General features: G+C 35.4%; 1 protein-coding gene across 4 annotated transcripts in view; it reads left to right on the top strand.

Annotated features, from left to right (window-relative positions):
- PTBP2 (polypyrimidine tract binding protein 2) overlaps window positions 1-27,502 on the top strand; it is a 94,122-nt gene that overhangs the window by 4,783 nt on the left and 61,837 nt on the right. For all 4 annotated transcript variants that reach the window (XM_032423062.1, XM_032423058.1, XM_032423047.1 and 1 more), the window contains exon 3: window positions 27,302-27,377. In XM_032423062.1, the coding sequence (XP_032278953.1) occupies window positions 27,302-27,377 (76 nt within the window). The remainder of the gene's footprint in view (window positions 1-27,301; window positions 27,378-27,502) is intronic.

Raw genomic sequence — 27,502 nt, 5'->3', positions numbered from 1 at the left:
GACTTAAACTTTTTTCAGGACCAGTTGTTGAAAAGGCTGTCCTTTGTTCATTGAATTGGCTTTGCACCTTTGTCAAAAATCAACTCTCTATGTATGATTCTATTTCTGTACTGTATCCTTTTCCATTGATCCATTTTTGTCCTTCTAGATGCCAAAAACATACTGTCTTAATTACTATGATTTTATATTAGTCTTGAAATCAAGCAGTCGTGGTCCTCTTTGTTCTTTTTCAAAGTTGTTTTGGCTCTCCCCGTGTCCTTTTTTAAATGAGTCAGTTTCTACAAAGAAGCTTGCTGGGATTTTATTGGAATTAACTTGAATGTATAAAGGAACTTGAGGTAAATTGGCATCCTAACAATCTTGAGTTTTCCCACTCATGAACACAATTTAACTTTCCATTTACCTAGATCTTCTTTTAATTTTTTTCAGCAGTGTTTTCAAAGTACAGTTTTTGTGCATTTCTGTCAGATTTATCCCTATTTCGTGTTTTTTGGTGCAGTTGTAAAATGATGATGTTTTAAAAATCTCAGTTTCTAGTGGTTATTAGTGCAAAGAAATACAAATATTTTTGCATGTTCTTGTATTCTTTACTCTTGCCAAATTCACTTGTTAGATCTAATAGCTTTTTTGTAGATATCATCAGATTTTCTATACATACCGTTTATCTTACTCATTTCCTAACTGGATACCATTTTTTTTCCTGCCTGTGGCATCTAGTACAGTGCTGAATAGAAGTGATGAGAGCAAGCATCTTTACTTTGTTCCTGATATCAGGGTGAAACCCTAAATGATACTATTTCTTTCTTAAATGTTTGGAGGCAATTCACCAGTGAAGTTGTGTGGACCTGATGTTTGTTTTCTTTGTGGAAGTTTTAAATGACACTTTTAATTTATTTAACTAGATATAGGACTATTTGGGTTTTCTATTTCTTCTTACGTGAACTTTGATAATTTGTACCTTCCATAGAATTAGTCCATTTCATCCAAGTTACTGAGTTTATTTGCATAAAGTTGTTTATGATATTAACCTTTTTATACTGTTGATATCTGTAGACTCTGTAGTGATGTCACTTCTCTCATTCCTGATACTGATAATTTGTCTTTTTTTTTCCTTGTCACTTTAGCTAGAGATTAATTTATTAATACTCTCCAAAAATCAGCTTTTGGTTTCACTGAGTTTTTGGTTTCCTATTTTATTGATATCTGCTGTTTTAGTTTTCTTCTGCTTGGCATTTCTTCTTTTTCAACTTAGTTATGTTGAAGCTGATCTCATTGACATACCTTTTCTAATATAGAGGCTTAGTGCTATGTATTTCCCTTTTAAGCACAGCTTTCGTGGCATCTCTCAAATTTTGACATTCACACTTCTTTTTATTCAGTTCAAACACATTCTGGTATACTTTTTTGACCCCTGTGTTATTCAGAAGTATGTTATTTATTTAATTGCCAAATATTTGGAGTTTTCCATAGATGTTCCTGTTGTTCTGATTTAATTTCATTGTAGCTAGAGAACATATTGTAAGACTTGAATCTTTTGTAAATTTGTTGAGACTTGTTTTATGACCCAAATATATGTCTTAAGTTTTATGTGTATTTTATAGGGATGTGTATTCTGCTGTTGGGTAGTGTTTTGTAAATGTCAGTTAGATTAAGTTTATTGATAACATTAAAGTGATTTCTGTCCTTCCTGATTTTTTTATTGTGCTAGCACATTGAGAGAAGGATATTGAAATCTCTTTTACTTGTGCATATGTCTGTTTCTGCTTGCACTTCTACCAGTTTTTGTTTTATTTACTAATTTTTTTTTGAAGTTTATGGTTAGTACATAAACGTTTAGGATTACTATGTCCTTTTTGTGCATTGACTCCTTTTTTTATTATGTAGTGGTCATTTTTATCCCTGGTAATATTCTTTGCTTTAAAATCTACTTTTTATGATATTGGTATACCCATCTTGGCTTTCTCTTGAATAGAGTTCACATGATACATCTTTTTCCATTCTTTCACTTTCAACCTATTTGTGTCCTTAGATTTAAAATGTGTTTTTTGTATATAGCATAAAGTTGGAATTTGATTTTTACATCCAACTTAACACCCTCTTCTTTTGACTAATATGGTTAGTTTTAAAACTACTACTTCGCTGTTTTTCTTTTTGTGCCTTGTGTTCTTCCCTTTTTCTTTCTTTTGATGAGTATTTTTTTTAGTTGCATTATATTTCTTATTAGTTGATTAGCTTGTAACTCTTTGTTTTGTTATATTGGTGGCTGTTTTTAGGAGTTGTAACATAGATCTCAAACTCACCACAGTCTTCCCTCAAGGAATATATATGCCACTTCACATAAATTATATGAGTATTAGAATACTTTATTTCTTCTCTCTTGGCCTCTGTGCTGTCATTATCATACATTTTACTTCTATAGATGTTACAGATTCTATACTGTTTATTGAAACAGCCAATTAACTTTTAAACATGACTTAATAAGAACATCTTCTGTATTACCCATAATATAGTTATGTGTATGCATTGAATATCCAGGGGGAATTCTTTGCAGATTCCCAGAGTTGTCTCTGTGCAACTCTCTTTGGTACTCTGCCGTACAAACTCTCCTTGCTTTGGTCTCCTTGGACTCATGTCCTCTTACTTAATTCAGGGAGTTTTTGAAGTTTGGCCATTTTTTCCACCTGAGCTGTGCCACGTCTTGGTCTTTCTCTCAAGAGAGTAAGCTGGGGGCAGTCATGGACTCACCTCATTTGTTTTTTGAATTTCAGGGATCATTGTTCATCATTGTGTGATCTTCAGTGGTCTTGAAAACCATTGTTCTATACATCATGTGTGATTTTTTTAAAGTTGTTTCAACAGGGCAGACTGGTGCATGTTACACCATCTTGCCTGAAACTAGAAGTCCACCTTTTTTTTCTTTTTAAAAAAATTACATAATATGGTCTGCACTTCTAGATCTGCCTCATTCTTTGTTACATGGACACACCACAATGTAGTTCCTACATTGATGGCATTATGGTTTGATTCCAGTTTGCAGTTAAAGACTGTGTGGGAATATTTACGATGGAAGTAAAAATGTTGTGTCACTTGAAATTTACAGTTAAAAAGTATATGAAAATCACATTGCCAAAAGGATTCTTCACTAAATGGTTTTCCACAACTGTGTATGGGAGTACCTGTTTCTCCACACCCTTACCCAATTCTGGGTTTTACAAAAATTTAGAATGTTAGCAAATTTTAGGCTAAGAAAGTGCTTTATAATTTATATTTTGAAATGGGTGAGATTTTAAGAATTTGACTTTATATTTCTTGTCCTGTGAACTGCCTCTCTATACCTGACTTATTTTAATGATCATCTTTGTTAGATTTCTGTATAAAAATTGGTATATTCATTGTAGGTACATTTTCTTTCAGTTTATTCTTTGATTTTTTTTTCCTTTGAATTTCTTCATGTAGTTTTGGGCATATAGATTTATTTGTATTATTAAGTAGTATAATTTTTTCTTTTTTTAGTTTATTTGATCTTAAACATTTTTAGCTTCTGTTTCTTCTGTCTTTTAAATGGGATTATAATAGTTTTGAAGATTAAATGTGATTATGCAGAAAAAGTATTTTTCACAACTAGGTCTTCAGTTAACATTAACTGATTTACACTACATACAGAATATTCAAATTTTATAGCTTTAGGATATGTTGAAATTTCATTTTTCATTATCTTTATAAATTTGCTGTAGTTACTTAGTTGATTTTAGACTCCTGTTTGGTTAGCTTAGTGAGAGTATAAAAGGAAATTTGTGAATTTTAATAAGAGGTTTGTTGCATTTCTTTAAAATGGTTTTTTACATTCCTTGTAATTTGTAATATCAGGGTTTCATTTCTATACCCTTAACCATTTGCCACTGTGAAATCTTTGCAAAACAATTGGCCTGTTACTTAGAAAACAAAAATGCCTGAAGTGATTGCATAGTAATTCAGGATGATACTCAGTATGGTAAAATGTTAACTTTTTGGATGGATATTTTAAATAGTGAAATTTGTAGTAGTTCTCTTCTAAGTTAACTAAAGGAAGCCTTTAAGACTGGATAATTAATAAAGAACATAGTTGTTAAAATAAGCTGTTAGCATTTAACAAGTTGGATTTCACTAGTATTTTGAAAGCATGGTTGTAAAGTGCTGAACTTATTGTAGAAGTTTTGATATAGCTATTGAATTTACCAACATTGGCTGTTTAGATAGTTGCAATGAAATAATGCCAACTGTTACTTTTTGTTAACGATTGAACATAACATTGTTTATAATAGGTATGTTACTAAAAACTGTTTTGTTGGGGTTTTTAGATTCTGGTATTTCTTAAAATGCTGTATAGATATTCATGCTTAGGTATTTACATTAGAATTTCAAGTTGCAGACATTTTTAGTGTGTCTACTAAATGACAACACTGTTAACTTGTAACTCAAGAGACTGAGAGAATACATACTCCTTGAAGGTAGAGGTAGGTATTATTCAACAACAATAAGTTTTACTGCTCCTCCATCATTAGTAGTACATGTTAAATAGTACATACTCAGTAAATATTTAATGACTCCTAAAGGGTCTCTGGCTTCAGTATTCTTATAAGCTCATGAGCCACTTATCAATAAAAAGATAAACCAATTTTATTTCACAACATTCTTCCTTTTTGCTGGAGATGCAAAAGAGCTGTGTCTTTTAGGACCTCATATAGTTGAAGAGGTAAGTACACAAGGTTTAAGCATGTGCCATATGGCCATGATAGGAGAGATTAGTTTGATGTGGTAGCATCAGAGCAGACTTCACAAAAGTAGTGAGTTGTGACATATGCAGTGTAAATAGTTTGGGATAGGAGGTGAGTAGTATATGTTGAGGGAATGACATGGCCAAAGTTGTGTTGATGGGCTGGCACAAATTCACAACCACTGAACAGCTTTTGTGCCAGTAGGTTTGTATATGGGTTTGTATTTGGACATGAGAGAAAGAGAAGATGGCAGATAGGTTGTAGAAGGTCTCAAGTGCAGGTTATGAAATTTGTACTTCATCTGGTAGGCACTACTCTGTATACCTGTAAGTTCCCATATATAAAAGTAGCTCACTATTAATGCTGTTTTTGGAATTTGGAGAATGAGCTCTGAAAAGATTGGCTTTGGTATTATATGGAGTGCTATGAATTAGAATAATGAGTCTCTGTAAATGTTAATATTTTAATCTCTCATTTGGTCTATTTGTGTTGCTAAAGTGTAATAGCTTTCTTAATTTAGTTTTAGACATGCTGCATTAGGGGCTAACATGGCTAAGTAATATTTTTACTTTAGAAGTAATAAAATGTCAAAACTTATGACAGGTAAGTGTTTTTGAAGAATCATTCTTTTTATATAACTATTGTGAATTTTGAACATAGAAAAAGACAATAGCTACCATGAACCATTATTTATCTGTCACTTAGTCCCAATAATCATCAGTAAACCATTGGTAAAATTTGTGATATCCACTCTACTTTTCTCCTCCTGTATTATTTTGAGACAAGTTGCAAATACTGTATTTATTTTATTTTCATTATTATTATTATTTTTTAGGGAGAGTGTGTGCCAGAAGGTGGGGAGGGACAGAGGGAGAGGGAGGGAGAGAGAATCTTAAGTCAGAGAGAGAATCTGACGTGGGACTTGATCTCACGACCCTGAGATCATAACGTGAGCTGAAATCAAGAGTCAGATGCTTAACTGACTGACCCACCCAGGCATCCCTGTATTATTTTATTTGTAAATGTTTTGGTGTGCCTCTAAAAGATAAGGACTCTCTCCTATTTTTTTTTTTTTTAAACAATACTGTTAGGATGTACAAAAAAATGAACAGTTCCTTAATGTTATCAAGTGCCAAATTTGTGTTAAAATTTTACTTGTCTCATAAAAGTCATAGTATTTTTACAGTTTTTTTTTTTTTTTGTGGGGGGTGGAGATCAGGATCAAATAAGATGAACACATTCAATATATTGATATGCCTGTTTTGTTTCTTTTAATCTGCAAGTTTTCCTTTCACCCCATGGGTTTTTTTGTTTTGTTTTGTTTTGTTTTACATTGCATTTTTTTTTTTTGAAGAAAACTTGTTGGTCCCACAGAGTTGCCGCAGTCTGCATCTATGATTGTGTTCTGATGTTGTAATTTAAAATGTTCATGTATCATTGGTGTTGGATCTAGAGACTATCATATTCTCTTTCTGTTTTTGGTAATATTTTATGAGCTATGATATGTTTTTCCACTAGAAGACATATGCTGTCTGATTTGTGTGTGTGTGTGTATGTTATTCCCAATAATATTTCTTGTAATAACTTCTTTTACCTTGTTTGTGCTCAGCATAGTCTGTGCTCAATAAACATCTGTTCATCAGTGTTCTTAAAGGATATGTAAAAGAAGTGTATCTTAAAGTTCACTTAAAATTTGTATGATAGAAACGCAATATTAAAATTTAATGTAAACTGAAATTATTGATGGTGAACAAGAATGTTTTTTCAATGGAGGTCTTGTCAGGTTAAGAACATGTGATCTAGAATTTGCTAGCAGGCTAGGGTTTGGCCTCTAACATTGAAGGTAATTTCTAAGCTTTAGTTTAACAAATTTTTAAATGGTTTTAATTTAATAGGACCTACCTCAAAAGTTCTTTTGAAGATGAGATAAAATAACACGTAAGATTTAGCACAGAATGGCACATGATGATCATGGTTGTTACTATAGCTTTTTATGTACCTGATTTGGAAAGAGCACCTCTAGATGCCAAATAATGTAAATTTTTTACATAGCTATTAGAGACAAAATTTTTTATTGTTTAAAAGTTAAATTTTCTTTAATTGAAATGTAGTTAACCTACAGTATTAGTTTCGAGTGTACGTGATTTTTAAAAAAGTTTATTATTTTTTTAGTAATCTCTGTGCCTAGAGTGGGGCTCATGACCCCAAAATCAAGAGTCACATGCTCTTCCAACTGAGCCAGCCAGGCGCCCTTTCAAGTGTGCATTAATTTTTAAGAAAGCCTGGAGTCCATGTTAAAAACAGCTAGTCAGATAACACTAAAGAGAATTGGTTAACTAAAAGAAAAAAATTACTCAATTTAACACAGAGCAACAAAGAGATGAAAATAGTAGAGGGGTTAAAAGATACAGAGAAAAGGAAGAGGAATTCTAACAAATATCTAATTAGAGTACCAGAAAGAGAAAGTAAAGATTGCAGAGAAGCAGAATATGAAAGTTTAAAAGAGTCATAATTTTCCAAAATTGATGGGCTTCATGAATTCTTAGGTTTAGGAAGCACAGGAAAACTTAGACACATCACAGTTAAAGAGCAGACCACCAGACAACAGAGAAGATCTTTAAAGCAGCCATAGAAAAATCAGATTTCTTAAGAAAGAATAAGAACTGGAAAGACACAATATGCTTCTTCAACATATGGGTACAGAAGATAGTGAAATAGTATCTTCAAAGTGTTGAATGAAAATACCTATTATTCTATAATCAGCTAAATTATCACTTAAAGAGAAAAACAGAATAGTGACATTTTCAGAAACACTGCTTCCCCTTCTTCTGCCCCAAGAAAGGCAGTTGAGGAAATTGATCAACAGACCCACTGAAGAATTTCTAGAGGTTGTACTTCAGGAAGAAGGTCAATGACTCCAGAAAGGAGGTTTGAGGTAGGAGAAGTAAGGTTAACCAAGAAATTGGTAAGACTGTGGGTAAATTTAATTACTGACAGTGTAAGAGTAATGGCAGTGATTGTTTGATTTGGGGTTTAAAAAATAGAACTAAAAATATTAAATCATAACAACATGTAAGAGAGTAGTCGAGTAACTGATGTTTAAGTTCTGATGATTCTAGTATTGTTTTGAGCTGTGTAGTCCATTATAGTAGCCACTAGTCATACATGGTTATTGAGCACTTGATGTGTAACTAGTCTAAACTAATCTCCAGTTGTAAAATGCACATAAATTTCCAAGACTTAGTATGATTAAAAAAATGTAATTTTTATACCTATTACATGTTGACAGTATTTTGGATTAAATAAAATATCATTTGTATCCTTTTTACTTTTTAAAAAATGGTTATTAGAACATTTATAAGATCTTATGTGTTGCTCATTTTACATTTCTTCTGGACATGACCAGTCTGGAGGATGTAAATTTCAAGTCCAAAGTGAATCAGATAAGTAAGGGTCAGCATAGTAAAAACAGGAATAGGGTATGTAACTTCTAAAATAATTGGAGGAAGGGGGTGACTAAAATTTTATATATTGTGGATACTAAAGCCATGTTACTTGTATATACTATGATTAACTCCTGTCTATGGTTTGTTTTTTTATTGATGAAAAGAAGTTGGAAATTTTAACATCACATTTATGTTTTGGTTTTAAGAAATTTTCCTTTAACTCAAGGTCTTAATATAGTGGATTTTATTTTGAAAGTTTTGAAATTTTGGTTTTCACATTTAAGGCCTCAGTCTATCTGGAATTTAATTTTTGTATAGTGTATGATAAAGGTTTAATGATTTTTTTCCCTTATGGATAACAAATTTAGTACCAACTTAATTGAATAGTTCATGTTTTTTTCCCAATGATCTGCAGTGTCAGCTGTCAGGTTTCCATACATGCATGGAACTGTTTCTCAGCTATATGTTCTGTTTCATTCGTTTGTACCACAGTGTCTTAATTTACTATAGCATCTTGGAATCTTAATGGAGTGAATTTCACAACTTTGTTCTTCAAAATTGTTTTGAAGAACGTTTTCTTTACCATGTGTATTTTAAGATCATTTGGCTGAGTTCCATGAAGACTTTTTGGGTTTTGAATAAATTGCACTAAGTTTATAAGGTAAATGGAGGAGTATTTACATTATCAACAAAATAAGATGGCAATTCTTGAACTCAAAGGGAGAGAACTATAACATTTCTTGGAAAAATTTATCTCTTCCACATAATATTTTCTCTAATTGTAGAGGTCATGCTTAATACTTTAGGCAAAAAGGAAAATAGATTACTAGTGATTTTACGCAAGTTAATCAGCACAATACGTACTTCCCATCATTTCCCCTATATATTACAAGGAATTTAAGCAGCTTATATGTAAAGGGTGAGGAAAGAGGGATACTTCTTTGACAAATAGTTCAGTTTCTTCCAAAGTTACTGGTTTATTCAGTGCTTTTCTAGAAAATTATATTTTACTGGGCTTCAGATTTCTCAACATTGTATAGCATTTGTTAATTCTCCCCTTTGTATTGCTAATATTAAACATTGATATTCTGTTTATTTCTCTTATCAGAGACCTTATTTTACTAGTCTGTACAAAGAACCAGCTTTTATACTTTTTGTTTCCATAATTCATTAATCTCTATTTTTATCATTATTTTTCTGCCTCACGCTAGATTTATTTTGTTTTGTAGTCCACTTTGACTCCTGAACTCATCGACTTTCTTGTTTAAAAAATACATTCAAGATTAAGGAAGATTAGGTGATACTTTTGGCAATAAGTTTTTTTTTTTTAAGGATTTTTTTTTAATTTGTTTATTTGACAGAGACACAGCAAGAGAGGGAACACAGCAGGGAGAGTAGGAGTGGGAGAAGCAGGCCTCCTACTGAGCAGGGAGCCCAATGCTGGGCTTGATCCTAGGACCCTGGGATCATGACCTGAGCTGAAGGCAGACGCTTAATGACTGAGCCACCGAGGTGCCCCTGGCAATAAGTTTTTGCTTTTAGAGTTTTTTCTTTTTTTTTTTAAATTGAGAAATAATTGACATATAACATTGTTAGTTTTACATGTATAACATAATGATTTGATACATGTGTATGTTATGAAACAATTACCAGGATAAGTTTAGTTAATATCCATCACCACATATAGTTAAAATTTTTTTCCTTATAATGGGACTTTTTAAGATTTTACTTTATTAGCACTTTGAAGTGTACAATTCAGTACTGTTAATTACGGTAACAATGCTGTACATTGCATCCCCAGGAGTCATTTATCTTATAACTGTAAGTTTGTATGTTTTGACCACCTCCACCCATTTTGTCCATCCTCTACCTCTGGCAACCACCCATCTGTTTTTTGTATCTATGAGTTTAGTTTTTATTTTATTTTTTTTATTAGATTTTACATATAAGTGAGATCGTACGTACAGTATTTGTCTTTCTCTGACTTAGCATAATACCCTCAAGGCCCATCCATGTTGTTGTAAATGGTAGATTTCCTTATTTTTTTTAATGCCTGAATAATATTCCACACCACATTGTCTTTATCCATTCATCCATCGACGGACATTTAGGTTAGTTTCCATGTCTTGGTTGTAAATTCTGCAGTGAACATGGGCATGCAGGTATCTTTTCGAGATAGTGATTTCCTTTCCTTCAGATAAATTCCCAGAAGTGGGATTTCTGGATTGTATAATGATATTTTTAAAAATTTTTTTGGGGGGCGGGAACCTTTGCTGCACCAATTTACGTTCCTACCTAGCCACATAGTGGCTGCACCAATTTACATTCCTACCGGTAGTGCACAAGGGATCTCTTTTTTCCACATTCTCACCAACACTTTTATTTCTTGTCTTTTCGATAATAGTCATTCCAACAGGTGTGAGGTGATATCTCATTGTGGTTTTGATTTGCATTACTCTGATGATTTGTGATGTTGAGCACTTTCTTATGTACCTATTGGCCATATGCCTGTCTTCTTTGGAAAGATGTCTATTCAGATCATCTGCCCACTTTTAATTGGATTATTTTTTTTCTGAGTCATATGAGTTCTTTATATATTTTGGATATTATCAAATACAGTAGTATCCCTTATTCCCAGGGGGTACATTCCAAGACCCCCAGTGGATGCCTAAAACTAACTCCCTAATCTTTTTTTTTTTTTAAGATTTTATTTATTAATTTGACAGAGAGAGAGCGAGAGAGGGAACACAAGCAGGGGGAGTGGGAGAGGGAGAAGCAGGCTTCCCGCTGAGCAGGGAGTCTGATGTGGGGCTCAGTCTCAGGACCCTGAGATCATGACCTGAGCCGAAGGCAGATGCTTAACAACTGAGCCACCCAGGTGCCCCTATACAGTACCTAATTTTATATATATTGTGTTTTTTGCTGTGCATGCATACTAGTGGTAAACTTTAACTTACAAATGAGGTGTACGGTAAGAGATTAACAACAATAATAAAACAGTACCATTTATAGTTAGGTGAATGTGATCTCTCTCTCAGACTATCTTATTGTGCTGTACTCACCCTTCTTGTGGTGATATGATAAAATGGCTATGTGATGAGATGAAGTGAGGTGAACGATGTAGGCATTGTGATGTAGGATTAGGATGGTATTGACCTGACAATACTTCAGAAGAAGGATCATCTGCTTCCAGACTATGGTTGACCATGCGTAACTGAAATTATAGGTAAGAGGGGACAACTGTGTATGACTTGCAAATATTTTCTCCCATTCTGTAGGTGCTCAGGTTGCGTTTGCTTTTGTGTCAAATCCAAAAAATCATTACCTAGACTATGTTAAGGAGCTTATCACCTATGTTTTCTTCTAGGAGTTGTATGGTTTCAGGTCTTGAATATTCAAGTATTTAATCTACTTTGAGTTAATTTTTGTGTATGGTGTGAGGTAGTAGTCTAGTTTCAGTCTTTTGCATGTGGCTCTTTTGTTTTCCTGGTATCATTTATTGAAGAGACTGTTTTCCCATTTTATGTTTTTGCCTTCTTTGTCATAAATTAATTGGCCCTATATGTGTGGGTGTATTTCTGTTCCATTGATCTATGTATCTCGTTTTTATGCCAGTACCATCCTGTTTTGATTACTAGTTTGAAATCGGAGTGTGATGCCTCTGGCTTTGTTGTTCTTTCTCAAGATTGCTTTGGCTATTTGGGTCCTTTGCAGTTACATACAAATAGTAGGATTGTGTGTTCTATGTCTGAAAAATGCCATTGGAATTTTGATAGGGATTGCACTGAATCTGTAGATTGTTTTGGGTAGTATGAACATTTTAACAATATTGATTTTTCTAATCTGCGAGCACAAAATGTTTTTCCATATATTTGTGTCAGTTTTTTCATTTTAATTTTTTTAAGCTTCACTATTAAACTTCCAAGATACACAAAAGTAGTTTGAATGGTACAGTAATACACAAATCCTTCCTCTTAGAGAATATTAAAGGAAATCTCAGATAATTTCATACCATCCCTAAATACTTTATTGGGTGTCTCTAACAGATAAAATCTCCTAAGGATGATATTGATACCATTATACTTAAATAAAATTTAAAATAGTTTCTTAATATTATCTAATTTCCAATAGTAGTCAGAATTTCCCAATTGCCTCAAAAATGTCTTTTTCCCCCTTTCAAACCAGGAATCAAGGGAAGTCAGTATGTTGATTTATTTAGTCTTTTAAGTCTCTTTATAAATCAATTTACCTTCTCCTCTCCCTTTTTCTTTTATTGATTATTAGAGAAACTGGGTCATCTATTCTGTATGATTTTCTACCTTGTTGATTTCGGTGATTATACCTCCATGTCATTTTATACATTCCTCATATCCTGTTTTCTGAGATGAGGCTTGATCAGATTCAGGCTTAATTTTTAGCAGGAATATTTTGTAGGTGCACTCTATGTAATTCCTATTGTATCACACCAGGAGGAATATGTCTATCTCTTTGTGATGTTAACATTTATCAGTAGGTTCGGGTTTTGTCAGTGTGATGCATCTAGAATAGAGTGCTCCATCATCCTTTCACTTTCTTGGTTTTATTAGTTAATGATTGCAGTTTCATTGGGCATTGCAAAAATGGTGATATTCTTTTTTACCCCTGCATATTTTAGATGATTCTGTTAAGGCTTTACATCAAATATTTGTCATACTGGAATATCCTTTTTATAAGAAAACAGGATAGATTTTGATTTTAAAAAAATTTCCTGATGAGTTGGTAATATAGTAACCTCCAGTGTAGCCACTGAGGTTTTTTATTGTTAGAATCATTGTGGTGGCAAGGACTTTATTTTCCAGTCTTACAGCAATGATTAAAAAGTCTTTGTTTCATCTTGAGCCAATGAGAGCTCATAATATGGGTGGCTTTGATACTTACTTGCTTGAAGTACCTTTTCTTGTTCCAGACCTTTAATTAGCCATTTCTTTAAGAAAATTCTGGTTCCTTTGGGTGGGTAGTGGTCCTTAGAGACCACAATGTGGGTGCAAAGGTGCTAATTGCTGTTAGGTTGTTATTACTTCAAAAGCTCTTTTAGTGGACAGAGCTAGCAGTGTTTTGAAGACAAATACTGTGAGCTCATTTGTTATTTCCAATTCATACTTAACAGTTTTTATTTTTCTGATTTGATATTTGTACCTCTTGTGCATTGAATATTTTTGCTTGCTAATATTAACAAAATATTACATATGTACACTAGTTTTTCTTTTTTTTTTATGTTATGTTAATCACCATACATTACATCATTAGTTCTTGATGTAGTGTTCCATGATTCATTGTTTGCATGTAACACCTGGTGCTCCATGCAGTACGCGCCCTCCTCAACACCCACCACCAGGCTATCCCATCCCCCCACCCCCATCCCCTCCAGAACCCTGAGTCAGTTTCTCAAGGTCCATAGACTCTCATGGTTCGTCTCCCCCTCCGATTTCCCCCGCTTCATTCTTCCCTTCCTATTTTTTTTTTTTCTTAACATATAGTGTATTATTTATTTCAGAGGTACAGGTCTGTGATTCAACAGTCTTACACAATTCACAGTGCTCACCATAGCACGTACCCTCCCCAATTTCTATCACCCAGCCACCCCATCCCTCCCACCCCCCACCACTCCAGCAACCCTCAGTTTGTTTCCTGAGATTAAGAATTCCTCATATCAGTGAGATCATATGATACATGTCTTTCTCTGATTGACTTATTTCGCTCGGCATAATACCCTCCAGTTCCATCCACATCGTTGCAAATGGCAAGATCTCATTCATTTTGATGGCTGCATAATATTCCATTGTATATATATACCACATCATCTTTATCCATTCATCTGTCGATGGACATCTTGGCTCTTTCCATAGTTCGGCTGTTGTGGATATTGCTGCTATAAACATTGGGGTACACGTGCCCCTTCGGATAACTACATTTATATCTTTGGGGTAAATACCCAGTAGTGCAATTGCTGGGTCGTAGGGTAGCTCTATTTTCAACTTTTTGAGGAACCCCCATACTGTTTTCCAGAGTGGCTGCACCAGCTTGCATTCCCACCAACAGTGTAGGAGGGTTCCCCTTTCTCCTCATCCCCGCCAACATCTGTCGTTTCCTGACTTGTTAATTTTAGCCATTCTGACTGGTGTGAGGTGGTATCTCATGGAGGTTTTGATTTGGATTTCCCTGATGCCGAGCGATGTTGAGCACTTTTTCATGTGTCTGTCGGCCATTTGGATGTGTCGTCTTTGGAAAAATGTCTGTTCATGTCTTCTGCCCATTTCTTGATTGGATCATTTGTTCTTTGGGTGTTGAGATTGATAAGTTCTTTATAGAGTTTGGATACTAGCCCTTTATCTGATATGTCATTTGCAAATATCTTCTCCCATTCTGTCGGTTCTTTTGGTTTTGTTGACTGTTTCTTTTGCTATGCAAAAGCTTTTTATCTTGGTGAAGTCCCAATAGTTGATTTTTGCCCTTGCTTCCCTTGCCTTTGGCGATGTTTCTAGGAAGAAGTTGCTGCGGCTGAGGTCGAAGGGGTTGCTGCCTGTGTTCTCCTCTAGGATTTTGATGGACTCCTGTCTCACATTTAGGTCTTTCAACCATTTTGAGTCTATTTTTGTGTGTGGTGTAAGGAAATGGTCCAGTTTCATCCTTCTGCATGTGGCTGTCCAGTTTTCCCAGCACCATTTGTTGAAGAGGCTGTCTTTTTTCCATTGGACATTCTTTCCTGCTTTGTCGAAGATTAGTTGACCATAGAGTTGAGGGTCCATGTCTGGGCTCTCTATTCTGTTCCATTGATCTGTGTGTCTGTTTTTTGCCAGTACCATGCTGTCTTGATGATGACAGCTTTTGTAATAGAGCTTGAAGTCCGGAATTGTGATGCCACCAGCTTTGCTTTTCTTTTTCAACATTCGTCTGGCTATTCGGGGTCTTTTCTGGTTCCATACAAATTTTAGGATTATTTGTTCCATTTCTTTGAAAAAAGTGGATGGTATTTTGATAGGGATTGCATTGAATGTGTAGATTGCTCTAGGTAGCACTGACATTTTCACAGTATTTGTTCTTCCAATCCATGAGCATGGAACGTTTTTCCATTTCTTTGTGTCTTCCTCAGTTTCTTTCATGAGTATTTTATAGTTTTCTGAGTACAGATTCTTTGCCTCTTTGGTTAGATTTATTCCTAGGTATCTTAACGGTTTTGGGTGCAGTTGTAAATGGGATCGACTCCTTAATTTCTCTCTTTTCTGTCTTGGTGGTGGTGTATAGGAATGCCACTGATTTCTGTGCATTGATTTTATATCCTGCCACTTTACTGAATTCCTATATGAGTTCTAGCAGTTTTGGGGTGGAGTTTTTTGGGTTTTCCACATACAGTATCATATCATCTGCAAAGAGTGAGAGTTTGACTTCTTCCTTGCCAATTCGGATGCCTTTTATTTGTTTTTGTTGTCTGATTGCTGTGGCTAGGACTTCTAGTACTACATTGAATAGCAGTGGTGATAGTGGACATCCCTGCCGTGTTCCTGACCTTAGGGGGAGAGCTCTCAGTTTTTCCCCATTGAGAATGATATTCGCTGTGGGTTTTTCATAGATGGCTTTTATAATATTGAGGTATGTACCCTCTATCCGTATACCCGTGAAGAGTTTTGATCAAGAAAGGATGCTGTACTTTGTCAAATGCTTTTTCTGCATCTCTGGAGAGGATCATATGGTTCTTGTTCTTTCTTTTATTAATGTATTGTATCACGTTGATTGATTTGTGGATGTTGAACCAACCTTGCTGCCCAGGGATAAATCCCACTTGGTCGTGGGGAATAATCCTTTTAATGTACTGTTGGATCCTATTGGCTAGTATTTTGGTGAGAATTTTTGCATCCATGTTCATCAAGGATATTGGTCTGTAGTTCTCCTTTTTGCTGGGGTCTTTGTCTGGTTTGGGGATCAAGGTAATGGTGGCCTCATAAAACGAGTTTGGAAGTTTTCCTTCCATTTCTGTTTTTTTGGAACAGTTTCAGAATAGGTATTACTTCTTCTTTAAATGTTTGGTAGAATTCCCCTGGGAAGCCATCTGGCCCTGGGCTCTTGTTTGTTGGGAGATTTTTGATGACTGCTTCAATTTCCTTAGTGGTTATAGGTCTGTTCGGGTTTTCTATTTCTTCCTGGTTCAGTTTTGGTAGTTGATACATCTCTAGGAATGCATCCATTTCTTCCAGATTATCTAGTTTGCTGGCATATGGTTGCTCATAATATGTTCTTATAATTGTATTTCTTTGGTGTGTTGGTTGTGATCTCTCCTCTTTCATTCATGATTTTATTTATTTGGGTCATTTCTCTTCTTTTTGATAAGTCTGGCCAGGGGTTTATCAGTCTTATTAATTCTTTCAAAGAATGAGCTCCTGGTTTTGTTGATCTGTTCTACTGTTCTTCTGGTTTCTATTTCATTGATTTCTGCTCTGATCTTTATTATTTCTCTTCTCTTGCTGGGTCTAGGCTTTATTTGCTGTTCTTCCAGCTCCTTTAAGTGTAGGGTTAGGTTGTGTATTTGAGACCTTTCTTGTTTCTTGAGAAAGGCTTGTATTGCTCTATACTTTCCTCTTAGGACGGCCTTTGCTGCATCCCAAAGATTTTGAACAGTTGTGTTTTCATTTTCATTTGTTGCCATGAATTTTTTTAATTCTTCTTTAATTTCCTGGTTGACCCATTCATTTGTTAGTAGGATGCTCTTTAGCCTCCATGTATTTGAGTTCTTTCCGACTTTCCTCTTGTGATTCAGTTCTAGTTTCAAAGCATTGTGGTCCAAAAATATGCAGGGAATGATCCCAGTCTTCTGGTACCGGTTGAGACCTGATTTGTGACCTAGGATGTGATCTATTCTGGAGAATGTTCCATGGGCACTAGAGAAGAATGTGTATTCTGTTGCTTTGGGATGGAATGTTCTGAATATATCTGTGAAGTGTCTTTGGTCCAGTGTGTCTTTTAAAGTCTTTATTTCCTTGTTGATCTTTTGCTTAGATGATCTGTCCATTTCAGTGAGGGGGGGGGTGTTAAAGTCCCCCAGTATTATTGTATTGTTGTCAATGTGTTTCTTTGCTTTTGTTATTAATTGGCTTATGTAATTGGCTGCTCCCATGTTAGGGGCATAGATATTTACAATTGTTAGATCTTCTTGTTGGATAGACCCTTTAGGTAGGATATAGTATTCTTCCTCATCTCTTATTACAGTCTTTGGTTTAAAATCTAATTTGTCTGATAAAAGGATTGCCACCCCAGCTTTCTTTTGGTGTCCATTAGCGTGCTAAATGGTTTTCCACCCCCTCACTTTCAATCTGGAGGTGTCTTTGGGTCTAAAATGAGTCTCTTGCAGACAGCATATCGATAGGTCTTGTATTTTTATCCAATCTGGTAGCCTGTGTCTTTGATTGGGGCATTTAGCCCATTTACATTCAGGGTAACTATTGAAAGATAGGAATTTAGTGCCATTGTATTTCCTATATGGTGACTGTTACTGTGTATTGTCTGTGTTCCTTTTTGGTCTATGTTACTTTTAGGCTCTCTCTGTGCTTAGAGGACCCCTTTCAATATTTCTTGTAGGGCTGGTTTGATGTTTGCAAATTCCTTTAGTTTTTGTTTGTCCTGGAAGCTTTTTATCTCCTTCTATTTTCAATGACAGCCTAGCTGGATATAGTATTCTTGGCTGCATATTTTTCTCATTTAGTGCTCTGAATATATCATGCCAGTCCTTTCTGGCCTGCCAGGTCTCTGTGGATAGGTCTGTTGCCAATCTAATGTGTCTGCCATTGTAGGTTACAGACCTACAAATCTCTCGAATTCTGTCCTTGTGATCCAGTAGGTATTTATCTCTCTTTTTCTCAGCTTCTTTATTTTCCATCATTTGGTCTTCTGTATCACTAATTCTTTCTTCTGCCTCATTTATCCTAGCAGTTAGAGCCTTCATTTTTGATTGCACCTCATTAATAGCCTTTTTGATTTCGGCTTGGTTAGATTTTAGTTCTTTTATTTCTCCAGAAAGGGTTTCTCTAATATCTTTTGTGCTTTTTTCAAGCCTAGCTAATATCTTTAAAATTGTCATTCTGAACTCTAGTTCCGACATCTTACTAATGTCCTTATTGATTAGGTCCCTGGCAGTCGTTACTGCCTCTTGTTCCTTTTTTTGAGGTGATTTTTTCCATCTTGTCATTTTGTCCAGAGGAGAATGGATGAATGAGAGAACAAATGCTAACAGGGTAACAACGTCCCCAGAAAATACACACTAAACAAATCAGAAGAGACCTGAAACCGGGGGAAAAGAAAGGAAAAAGAAAAAGATAAAAACAAACAAAAACAGAATATGATCAGATATGATCAGGGTGGTGCATAGATCAGTGCCACACACTAGATTTTGGGCGTATTTTGGTCTGTTAAAAGAAAGTGCCTCCCAAAATTTTAAAGAAAAGAAAAGCTTCCGGCGCCTGGGTGGCTCAGTCGGTTAAGCAGCTGCCTCTAGCTCAGGTCATGATTCCAGGGTCCTGGGATCGAGCCCCACATCAGGCTCCCTGCTCGGTGGGAAGCCTGCTTCTCCCACTCCCACTCCCCCTGCTTGTGTTCCCTCTCTCGCTGTGTCTCCCTCTGTCAAATAAATAAATAAAATCTTTAAAAAAAAAAGAAAAAGAAAAAGAAAAATTTATATATGTACAAAAATAAGGCTTAATATGATGAAGGGATGGAATATGACTGTAAAGGTTAAAAGTATAAAAGATTTTATAAAAGGAATTGGTAAGATAATTTGGTTGAAAAAAGAAAGAAGAGGTTTTTTTAAAAAAAGAATGTGATCAGGCAGGAGACTAGAACAAAGCCATACACTAGAGATTTAGAGTATATTTTGGTCTGTTAGAAGAAAATGTATCCCAAAATTTTAAAGAGAGAACAACTTATATATATATATATATATATATATATATATATATATACCATAAATAAGGTTAAGTACTATGAAGGGATAAAATATGACTCTAAAAATGAAAAATAAAAAAGATTTTTTACAGAAGCGATTGTTAAGATGTTGGTTGAAAAAAAGGAAAAAGAAAAATTCAAAAAAAAAATAAAAGAAAAAGAAAGTTAAAAAAAATTTAACTTTGAAAGACTAAAGAATCATGGGAAAAGAGCCATGAATTCTATGTACAGTATTCCCCTCGTGGTGGAGTTCTGCCGTTCTCATTGATCGGTAAACTTGGTTTTGGCTGGCTGTTCTTGCTGATCTTCTGGGGAGGGGCCTGTGGCTGTGGTTCCCAAATGTCTTTGCTGGAGGCAGAATTGCTCTGTCCTGCGGGGTCCCGGCTACGTAATCTCGGGTTTGCTCTCGGGAGCAAAGCTCTCCCTGCAAGCTTTCCGTACAGCTTTGGAGGATGAGAGTGAAATGGCGGCCTCCCAATCTCAGCCCCAGAGGAGCCGAAAACTTGGGGCCCCACTCCTCAGTGAGCCCCCAGAGAAAACAGTCAATCACTCCCGTCTCCCCGGTCTCCGGCCGTACTCCGTGCTCACCTGGCCGGTGACCAAGCGTTTCTATCTCTGGCACACGACCCGTTTGGAGTCTCCAAACCCAGCAGATCCCTGTGTTGCGCTCCCGCGCCTCTCTTCCCAGGGGAGGAAGGGAAGTCTCCCCCGATCTGCCGCTTGTTGGGTCCCTGCTGGAAGAGCAGTGGCCTGACTGCTGCGGATCAGGGTTTATGGCAACCCCAAGCTGAGGGCCCACTCCTCGGCTCCGTCTGTGCAGCCGGTTTCCTCACTCCGATACCTGGGAGCTCTGCCGCACTCAGGCACCCCCAGTCTTTCTGTGACCCTGAGGGTCCTGAGACCACACTGCCCCAGCGAGGGTTCCACTCCCCTCTTAGCCACTGGAGCGACGTCCCTAAGCAGAGCCGAGTTCTCAAAGTTCCGATTTTGTGCTCTGCTGCTCTATCACTTGCCAGTAGCGCTTGACGGAGGCCCCCTCCCCCGTGGTCTATCTTCTCGTATATCGCCTCGGATTCACTTCTCCACACTTCCTACCTTCCAGAAAGTGGTCATTTTTCTGTTCAGGGAGTTGCTGTTATTCTTTTCTTCGATCTCCTGTTGAGTTCGTAGGTGTTCAGAATGGTTTGATCCCTCTCTAGTTGAGTTCCTCGGACCAGACGAAATTTAGGTCTCCTACTCTTCCGCCATCTTGCTCCTCTAGTCCTAGTTTTTCTTTTTAAGGGAACATCAGTACTACACTGACATTGTAATTACTGAATATAGTTTAAGGTTTCTTTGCAATTATTTTTATCCTTATAGTATAATTACAGAATTCTGAAGTTTATTGAGAGAATTCTGCGTGTAGTTTTACTGTCAAGTTGATAGTTAGGTTTAATGGTTTCATTTTGGTTTTGATTTTTAGGACCCCCCCCCCCCCCAATTTTTGGCTTATTTCCCCAAGTAAAAAGTAAAACAAACTACATTTATAATGATTCTTAAATTCCTGTCCACTCTTAATTTGCTTTTTCTATCCCATCATTTTCATTAATTTTTGGATCTAATATAAACAAATGTGAATTGCTTCCTACATTTTCCCTCCCATCACCCTAGAGAGAAAGTGGCAGTGTATGCAGATTATAACAGCTATAACTTCTGGAAATCACTCCGTGGCTTGGAAATTTCTGTCTTTTTTTTTTTTTTGGTACTGCTGTATGGAAGGTATATGAGTGTGTCTGTTCCTGATAGCCTGCCCAATAGAGTATATTGTTCAGTAATTGGGGTTTTGCTAGTCTTGATATATGAGATGGCACATAAATGTATTCATTTGAATTGGTTTTCACTGTGAGCAAGATGAAATAGCTTTTCAGTTTAATCTTTTGCCTATTATTTTAATGGGGTAACTTTCTAATTTTTCACAATAGTCTGTATTTGAAGTTTATATGCTCGTTTTGATCCAAGTTTCATCAAATTAAACTAATACAATTGAATTTTTTTGTTTTTCTTTTTCCTCATCAAAATGTCTTACTGTGAGCAAATAGGGTTTGTACAATTTCTTCTTTATGGAATTTCTTGAGTTACTCGTTACATAGATTATGATCTGCTTTTGTGACTTTCATTGTATTTAAGTACAGGGATGAATTGCACGTAACTGAAACATACCAGCTTGAGAATTTAAAAAACCATGGTACACCAATATAATAGAATGCTATGAAAATGTTGATAAAATGACGTTCATTAGTAGTGTTGAGTTTTTTAAGAATCTCTAAGCTGTCTTATTAAATGAAAGGAAGACGGTGTGAAGCAGCATTTATGGTGTGATTCTCTTTTGTATGAATATTAGAAACAGATAAATACAAAGTTTTGGAAAGGATTTGTAATAAATTTAATGATAATAAATTTTGAACTGGGGAGAACTTCACATTTTTATCTTTTTGGACTTGAATTTTCTAAATATTTGGAATTAATTAGTGGTGAATGTTATCAGTGCTGTTGCGTATGCTTATGTGTTCTTTTTAATCTCCCTTCCACCCTGCCATGAGTAGTGACTGCCAGGAATTATTTTATCCTTTTTGTATATGATTTTGTCATGTATATAGCAAAAATGTATTATTCTGTGTTTTCTTGAGTCTTATGAAAATGGTATGCCCATTTTATGTTTTCTGTGCCTCGTGTTTTACTTTAACAGTGTTTTTAATTATCAGCCATGCTTTTGTAGTTATGTAATACTCATTGCAGTGTAGTATTAGTCTGTGAAAATACCCTGATATATCTCATTTCTTGTTGGACTTCACCTGGGTCATTTACCATTTCTGACTTAACAGTGGTGCTCTGAACATTTTTGTATTACTTGGTGCACGTGTACAAATGTTTTTGAGAGTATATATCTAAGAATAAGTATTGGTACGATGGAGAGTATGTTGAACTTTACAGGGTAGTACTAGATTATTTTTCAAAGTATTGCTCCAGTTCATGTTAATGGTAGTATAGAAGAGTTCTTGCAGTTTCACGTTCTGATCAGCACCTGGTCAAGTATTAAATTCCTTAATTTTGCCATTATTAATGCGGTGTTACATCTTTATTTTCCCTCAACATGTTTATGGCCATTAGTGTTTCTACTTTTGTGAAATTTTATGAAATACCTGTTTGTATCTTTGCCTAATAAAAATTTGAATTTTGTAGGTTTTTTTAATGTATTATTGTTACTGATTCTCTGTTGGTTATATGTGTTAATATTCTCTCCTAGTTGGTAGCTTTTCTTGGCACTTCATGCTGTGTTTTGATGAACAAAAGCTGCTAATTTTAATGGATAGAGTTTCAATACGGCCACAAGTTCCCTGTGCCATCATAATTAAAATTATTTGTATGTTCCTCTTCACCCATTTAAATATTTCCCTTGTTTTTATGGGAATCTTAGCTGTTGCTTGTTGGAAATCTTTAAAGCAGTCTCTAATAATGGTTTTTAAGTTTTTATCTGTTGGAATAGTTTCTTTCATAGAGATTTTGTGGCCACTCTGTAGGAGAATTTATCAGTATTTTTCATGGTTCATTTTCTTGTGTTTTAATTTAAAAAATCCTCACATATTCAGATCATGAAGGTATTTTTATACATTACAAAAATTTTTAGTTATGTTTTTACAATGGTTTCTAATCATCAGAAAATTATTTTTTGTTTGTATATTGTATTAGGGATCCAGTTTCATTTTTCCCCCCTTATAGAGATAGCCAGTTAAAATTACAGTGCCATTTCTTCATATTTTAGGTAAATATATGTTAGGGTGAAGTCTAGGGTACTGTATTAAATGCGGAATGTAGTGGTATAAATAGACAAGTTTATTTCTCATAAGCTAAAGTCCTGCTGGTTTAAGAAAATGGTATCAGTCTGCTTGGTTATTCACTGGGCCAACTTTCTTTCATCTTGTTCCTTCATTATTTTCTAAGCTTTTGTTCTTTGTCTGCAGGGTCTGATAATATAGAATTGTGCTGTCTTATTTGTTTTTTCCTTTAGTTATTCTCACCCTGAGGTTTTCTATCTGTTGTTTTGTTTAAAACTCAATTTTTGTTTTTTATTGATCCTTTTCAGAGTATCATTGCCATCCGTATTCTGTATTTTTATTGGTTGTATGAGTTAGTGCTTCCACAGCTTCTAGTAGGTAGCTAGCACCCAGTGCATGTCTCTTTGGCAGCACCACCTCTATGTTTAAAGAAATACTCACCCGAGTACCTTCTTTTCTGAGAATCTCACTTTTCTCAGGAACTTGATGTTTGTTGGCATCCTTGTCCCCATGACTTTGGGTCATGGTTCCTTCTTCTCCAGAAAAGAAAGTCTTTGGGAAGTTCTCAGTCCTGAAACCTAACAGAGCCCAGGGACTCTTGTCAAGGTCAGTCTTCAATTCTTGCTTGCCTTCCTGGTAGCTTTAAGCAGCTTTTCTACCTGGGTACTTGGATTAAACTATTATGATGAACAGGATATTCAATAACCAAGATTAAAAAAAAAAATTTCAAGTACTGGAAGGAAAATAAAATGTCATTCAATTTTTCTACTCATATTTGTAACTTTTCTACTCATACTATTTTTTACACTTATTTTTTTCTTTTACGTATAGATTGTATCTTTGCATGTTAGCATTTTCCTGATTGTGGGATATTCACTTCTCCTGAAATGGTCGTTTTTGTTACACAGGAGAAAAAGTTTCCGTGTTCAGATTTAAAAAGGGACATTAATGCCTATCTTAACACTTCGTTTCCTTTCTTAATTGAATCTAAGATCAATTGACATTCCATCTTAGATGAATTTTAAGAATACATATTTTTAGTAGAGATTGTTAATCCGAGTTTAAGTTCTAATTCAGTTTGTTTCAGTAGCCATGACTGTGGAACAGCTATCAATTACTGTTTTTATTGAGTCATTTGATTTTTATATCTCTTCCAACTTAAGCATCTGTGCCAAGATATATAAAATAAAATTGTCCCATCAGTTAATGTGGAAACATTAATATTTTCAGTACTGTAGAATCACTTATTTTGGTCATAGAACTGGTAAGCTTGATACTCATTGGAAAGACCAACATAATTTTTTAAAAATGTTTATAAACATTTTCAATAATTTTGGTAAAAATATCTAGAATTTCAAATAACTTGATATTCTGCTGACTCAGTTATGAAGGCTGCTAAACCTACTCTTCTAGCAGTATGTGTGAAATCATTTGAGGGAGAAAAAAGCCCACAAATAAAGCATTTTTTAAAAATTGACAAGACTTTGCCATTCTTGAACATACATTGTAGGAAGGAGTGTCCTGCACGCATCACATCAGAATTACAGGCTTTCTTTTATACTTCAGTAGATCTAAGATTCCTCACTCCTCATCTCCAGAATTACTTATGAATCCACTGGGGTGGAAGGATTTTGACTCTCACAAATGTCTAAAAAGTAAACTGATAAGACGTATTTAAAAAGAAGTCAGGTATACTTTTGAAAAGTATGGGAGTCTTTTTTGAGAACTAGGGCAATGGTTAATAATAAGCATTCATTCACTTATTTAGTCAACAATTATATGTGGACCCTGTGCTTGGTTGACCCTTGGGAATATTATAGTGAACACTGCTGACGTGGGTCAGACATGCTGTCTGGTAATCACTGTTCATGTATTATGACATAATCCCAAGGATTTTGATGTAAATGTTCTCTCCATATTACGAATGAGGAAGTTAAAGCTTAGAATAGTTAAGTAATTTACTAGTTACATAGCTGGTAGGTGGTAGCTAAACTACAGAGTCCTTTTTCTTAATGCTGTATCGCATACTTGCCATAAAAACAATGAAAATTAGGATAAGCTATCACATCAACAGACTAAAAAAAAAAATCACATGATAATAGCAATAGATGCAGAAAAAGCATTTGACAGAATCCAACATCCACTTATGATAAAAACTAGTAATAGTTTCTAGTTTTAGGAGAACTTCTTCAACTTGATGAAAAACATCTACAGGGGCGCCTGGGTGGCTCAGTTGTTAAGGGTCTGCCTTTGGCTTAGGTCGTGATCCCAGGGTCCTGGGATCAAGCCCTGAGTCAGGGCTCCCTGCTCAGCGGGGAGCCTGCTTCTCCCTCTGCTTGCTCTGCCTGCTACTCCCTATGCTTGTGCGCACACGCACTCTCCCTCTCTCTCTCTCTCTCTCTCTCTCTGACAAATAAAATCTTAAAAGAAAAAAATCTACAAAGAAACTACAGCTCACATCATACTTAATGGTCAGAACCTCAATACTTTCTAAGATTAGGTGCAAGGCAAGGACATTTTCTCTCATCAGTTCCTTTCAACATTCTATTGGGAGTTTTTGCTAATGTGCTAGGGCAAGCAAAGGAAATAAAAGGTATACAGAAGAAGAAGGAAAACATAAAATTGTTGTTCTCAGATGACATGATAGCCTGTGTAGAAAATCTGAAAGAAATGACAAAAAATCTGGAACTAAGAAGCAATTATTACACTGTTGCAAGATTAAGGTTAATATACAAAAGTCAGTTGCTTTTCTGTATATCAGTGGTGAACAAATGCAGTTTGAAATGAAAAACAGAATACTCTTGACAGCACCCCAGAAAATGAATAGCTAGGTATAAATCTAACACAAAATATAAGAAGATCTATATGAGGAAAACTACAAAGCTCTGATGAATGAAACAAACAAACAAAAAAAACCCCAAAACAAATGGAGAGATATTCCATGTTTGTGGATAAGAGGACTCTATATGGCAAGATGTGAGTTCTTTACAACTTGATCTGTAGATTTAATGCAGTCCCAATCAAAATTAGAGCAATTTATTTTGTCGATACCAGCAAGTGGATTCTAAAGTTTCTGGGGAGGGGCAGAAGATCCAGAATGGCCAACACAATACTGAAGAAAAACAAAATTAGAGGACTGACACTACCCAACTTCAGCACTTACTGTGAAGCTACAGTAATCAAGACAGTGTGGTTTTGGTGAAAGAATAGACAAATAGGTCAGTGGAACAGAATAGAGAGCCCAGTGTAGAGCCCCCGTAAATATAGTTGGCTTATCTTTGACAAAGGCACAAATGCAACACCATGGAGCAAATACAGTCTCATTAAGTGCTGCTGGAACGATTGGACATCCACTTGCAAAAGAATGAATCAAGACACAGTTAACACTCTTAAGAAAAATTAATTCCATGGATTTAAGGTTCCTCCTTATCTTTCCATGGTTTGATAGCCCGTTTTGTTTTACTTCTGAAAAATATCCCATTGTCTGGACATTCCACAGTTTAGTTATTCCATCTACTGAAAGACTTTTGGTTGCTCCCAAGTTTTGACAACTATGAATAAGGCTGCTATAAATATCTGTGTGCAGGATTTTGTGTGTACATTAAATTTTCAACTCCCTTGGGTAAATACCAAGGTGCACAGTTGTTGGATTATGTAGTAAGAGTGTATTTGTTTTATAAAACTTCCAAACTATTTTCCAAAGTAACTCTCCCTCATCAGGGATGGGTTGGGGGAAGGATGAGTAAAGCAGAGCATAGAGAATTTTTTAGGGCAGTGAAAATACTGTATACAACATTATAACGATATAAATATGTCTTTATACATTTGTTCACACCCATTGAATGTACAACATCAAGAGTGAACCCTCAGATAAACTGGATTTTCACTGATTATGATGTGTCACTGCAGGTTGATCCTTGGTAATAATTGTACCATTTTGGTCGGAGGTTTTGATGATGAGGGCCTTAATTTATGTGTGGGGGCAGGGAGTATATAGAAATCTCTGTTGCCGCCTTCTCATTTTTATTGTAACCCTAAAACCTCTCTAAAAAATAAAAGCAAAAAAAGAAAACGTTTTATTGTCGATAGTGAACCAATACTTAGGCGAAAGGAAAGAAGGAAAAACTGTTGGCTTTGTGGAAAAGGGAGAGATTGACAAGAAAGTGGAGTTAGTTTTCTATTTTAGGGGTTAAAATTTTAAACGATTCCCAGTAGTGTAACAGCTGACATTTGTTTTTCAGTGAATATTTGGAAAATATAGATAAGTGACAGATTCATATTTTTAAAGATGTCTTATGCTAATGTGTTTGTTTGTTTTTTATAGAGAGGATCTGACGAACTACTCTCAGGCAGTGTTCTCAGTAGTCCGAACTCTAATATGAGCAGCATGGTGGTTACAGGTAAGTGTTTCTCTCTTAACAGTGTTGCTTAATTATTTGCCATTTTATGGGGCAGAATGTTAAAATGAAAATTTAGTCTTTTATCAGAATAGCCTTTTATAATTTATGTTAAATGTTTTAAATGT

This window comes from Phoca vitulina, unplaced genomic scaffold (genome assembly GCF_004348235.1).
Source record: "Phoca vitulina isolate PV1807 unplaced genomic scaffold, GSC_HSeal_1.0 scaffold2, whole genome shotgun sequence".
Lineage (NCBI taxonomy): Eukaryota > Metazoa > Chordata > Mammalia > Carnivora > Phocidae > Phoca > Phoca vitulina.
Note: the sequence above shows the minus strand (reverse complement) of the source record. Positions and strands in the feature narration are given on the sequence as shown.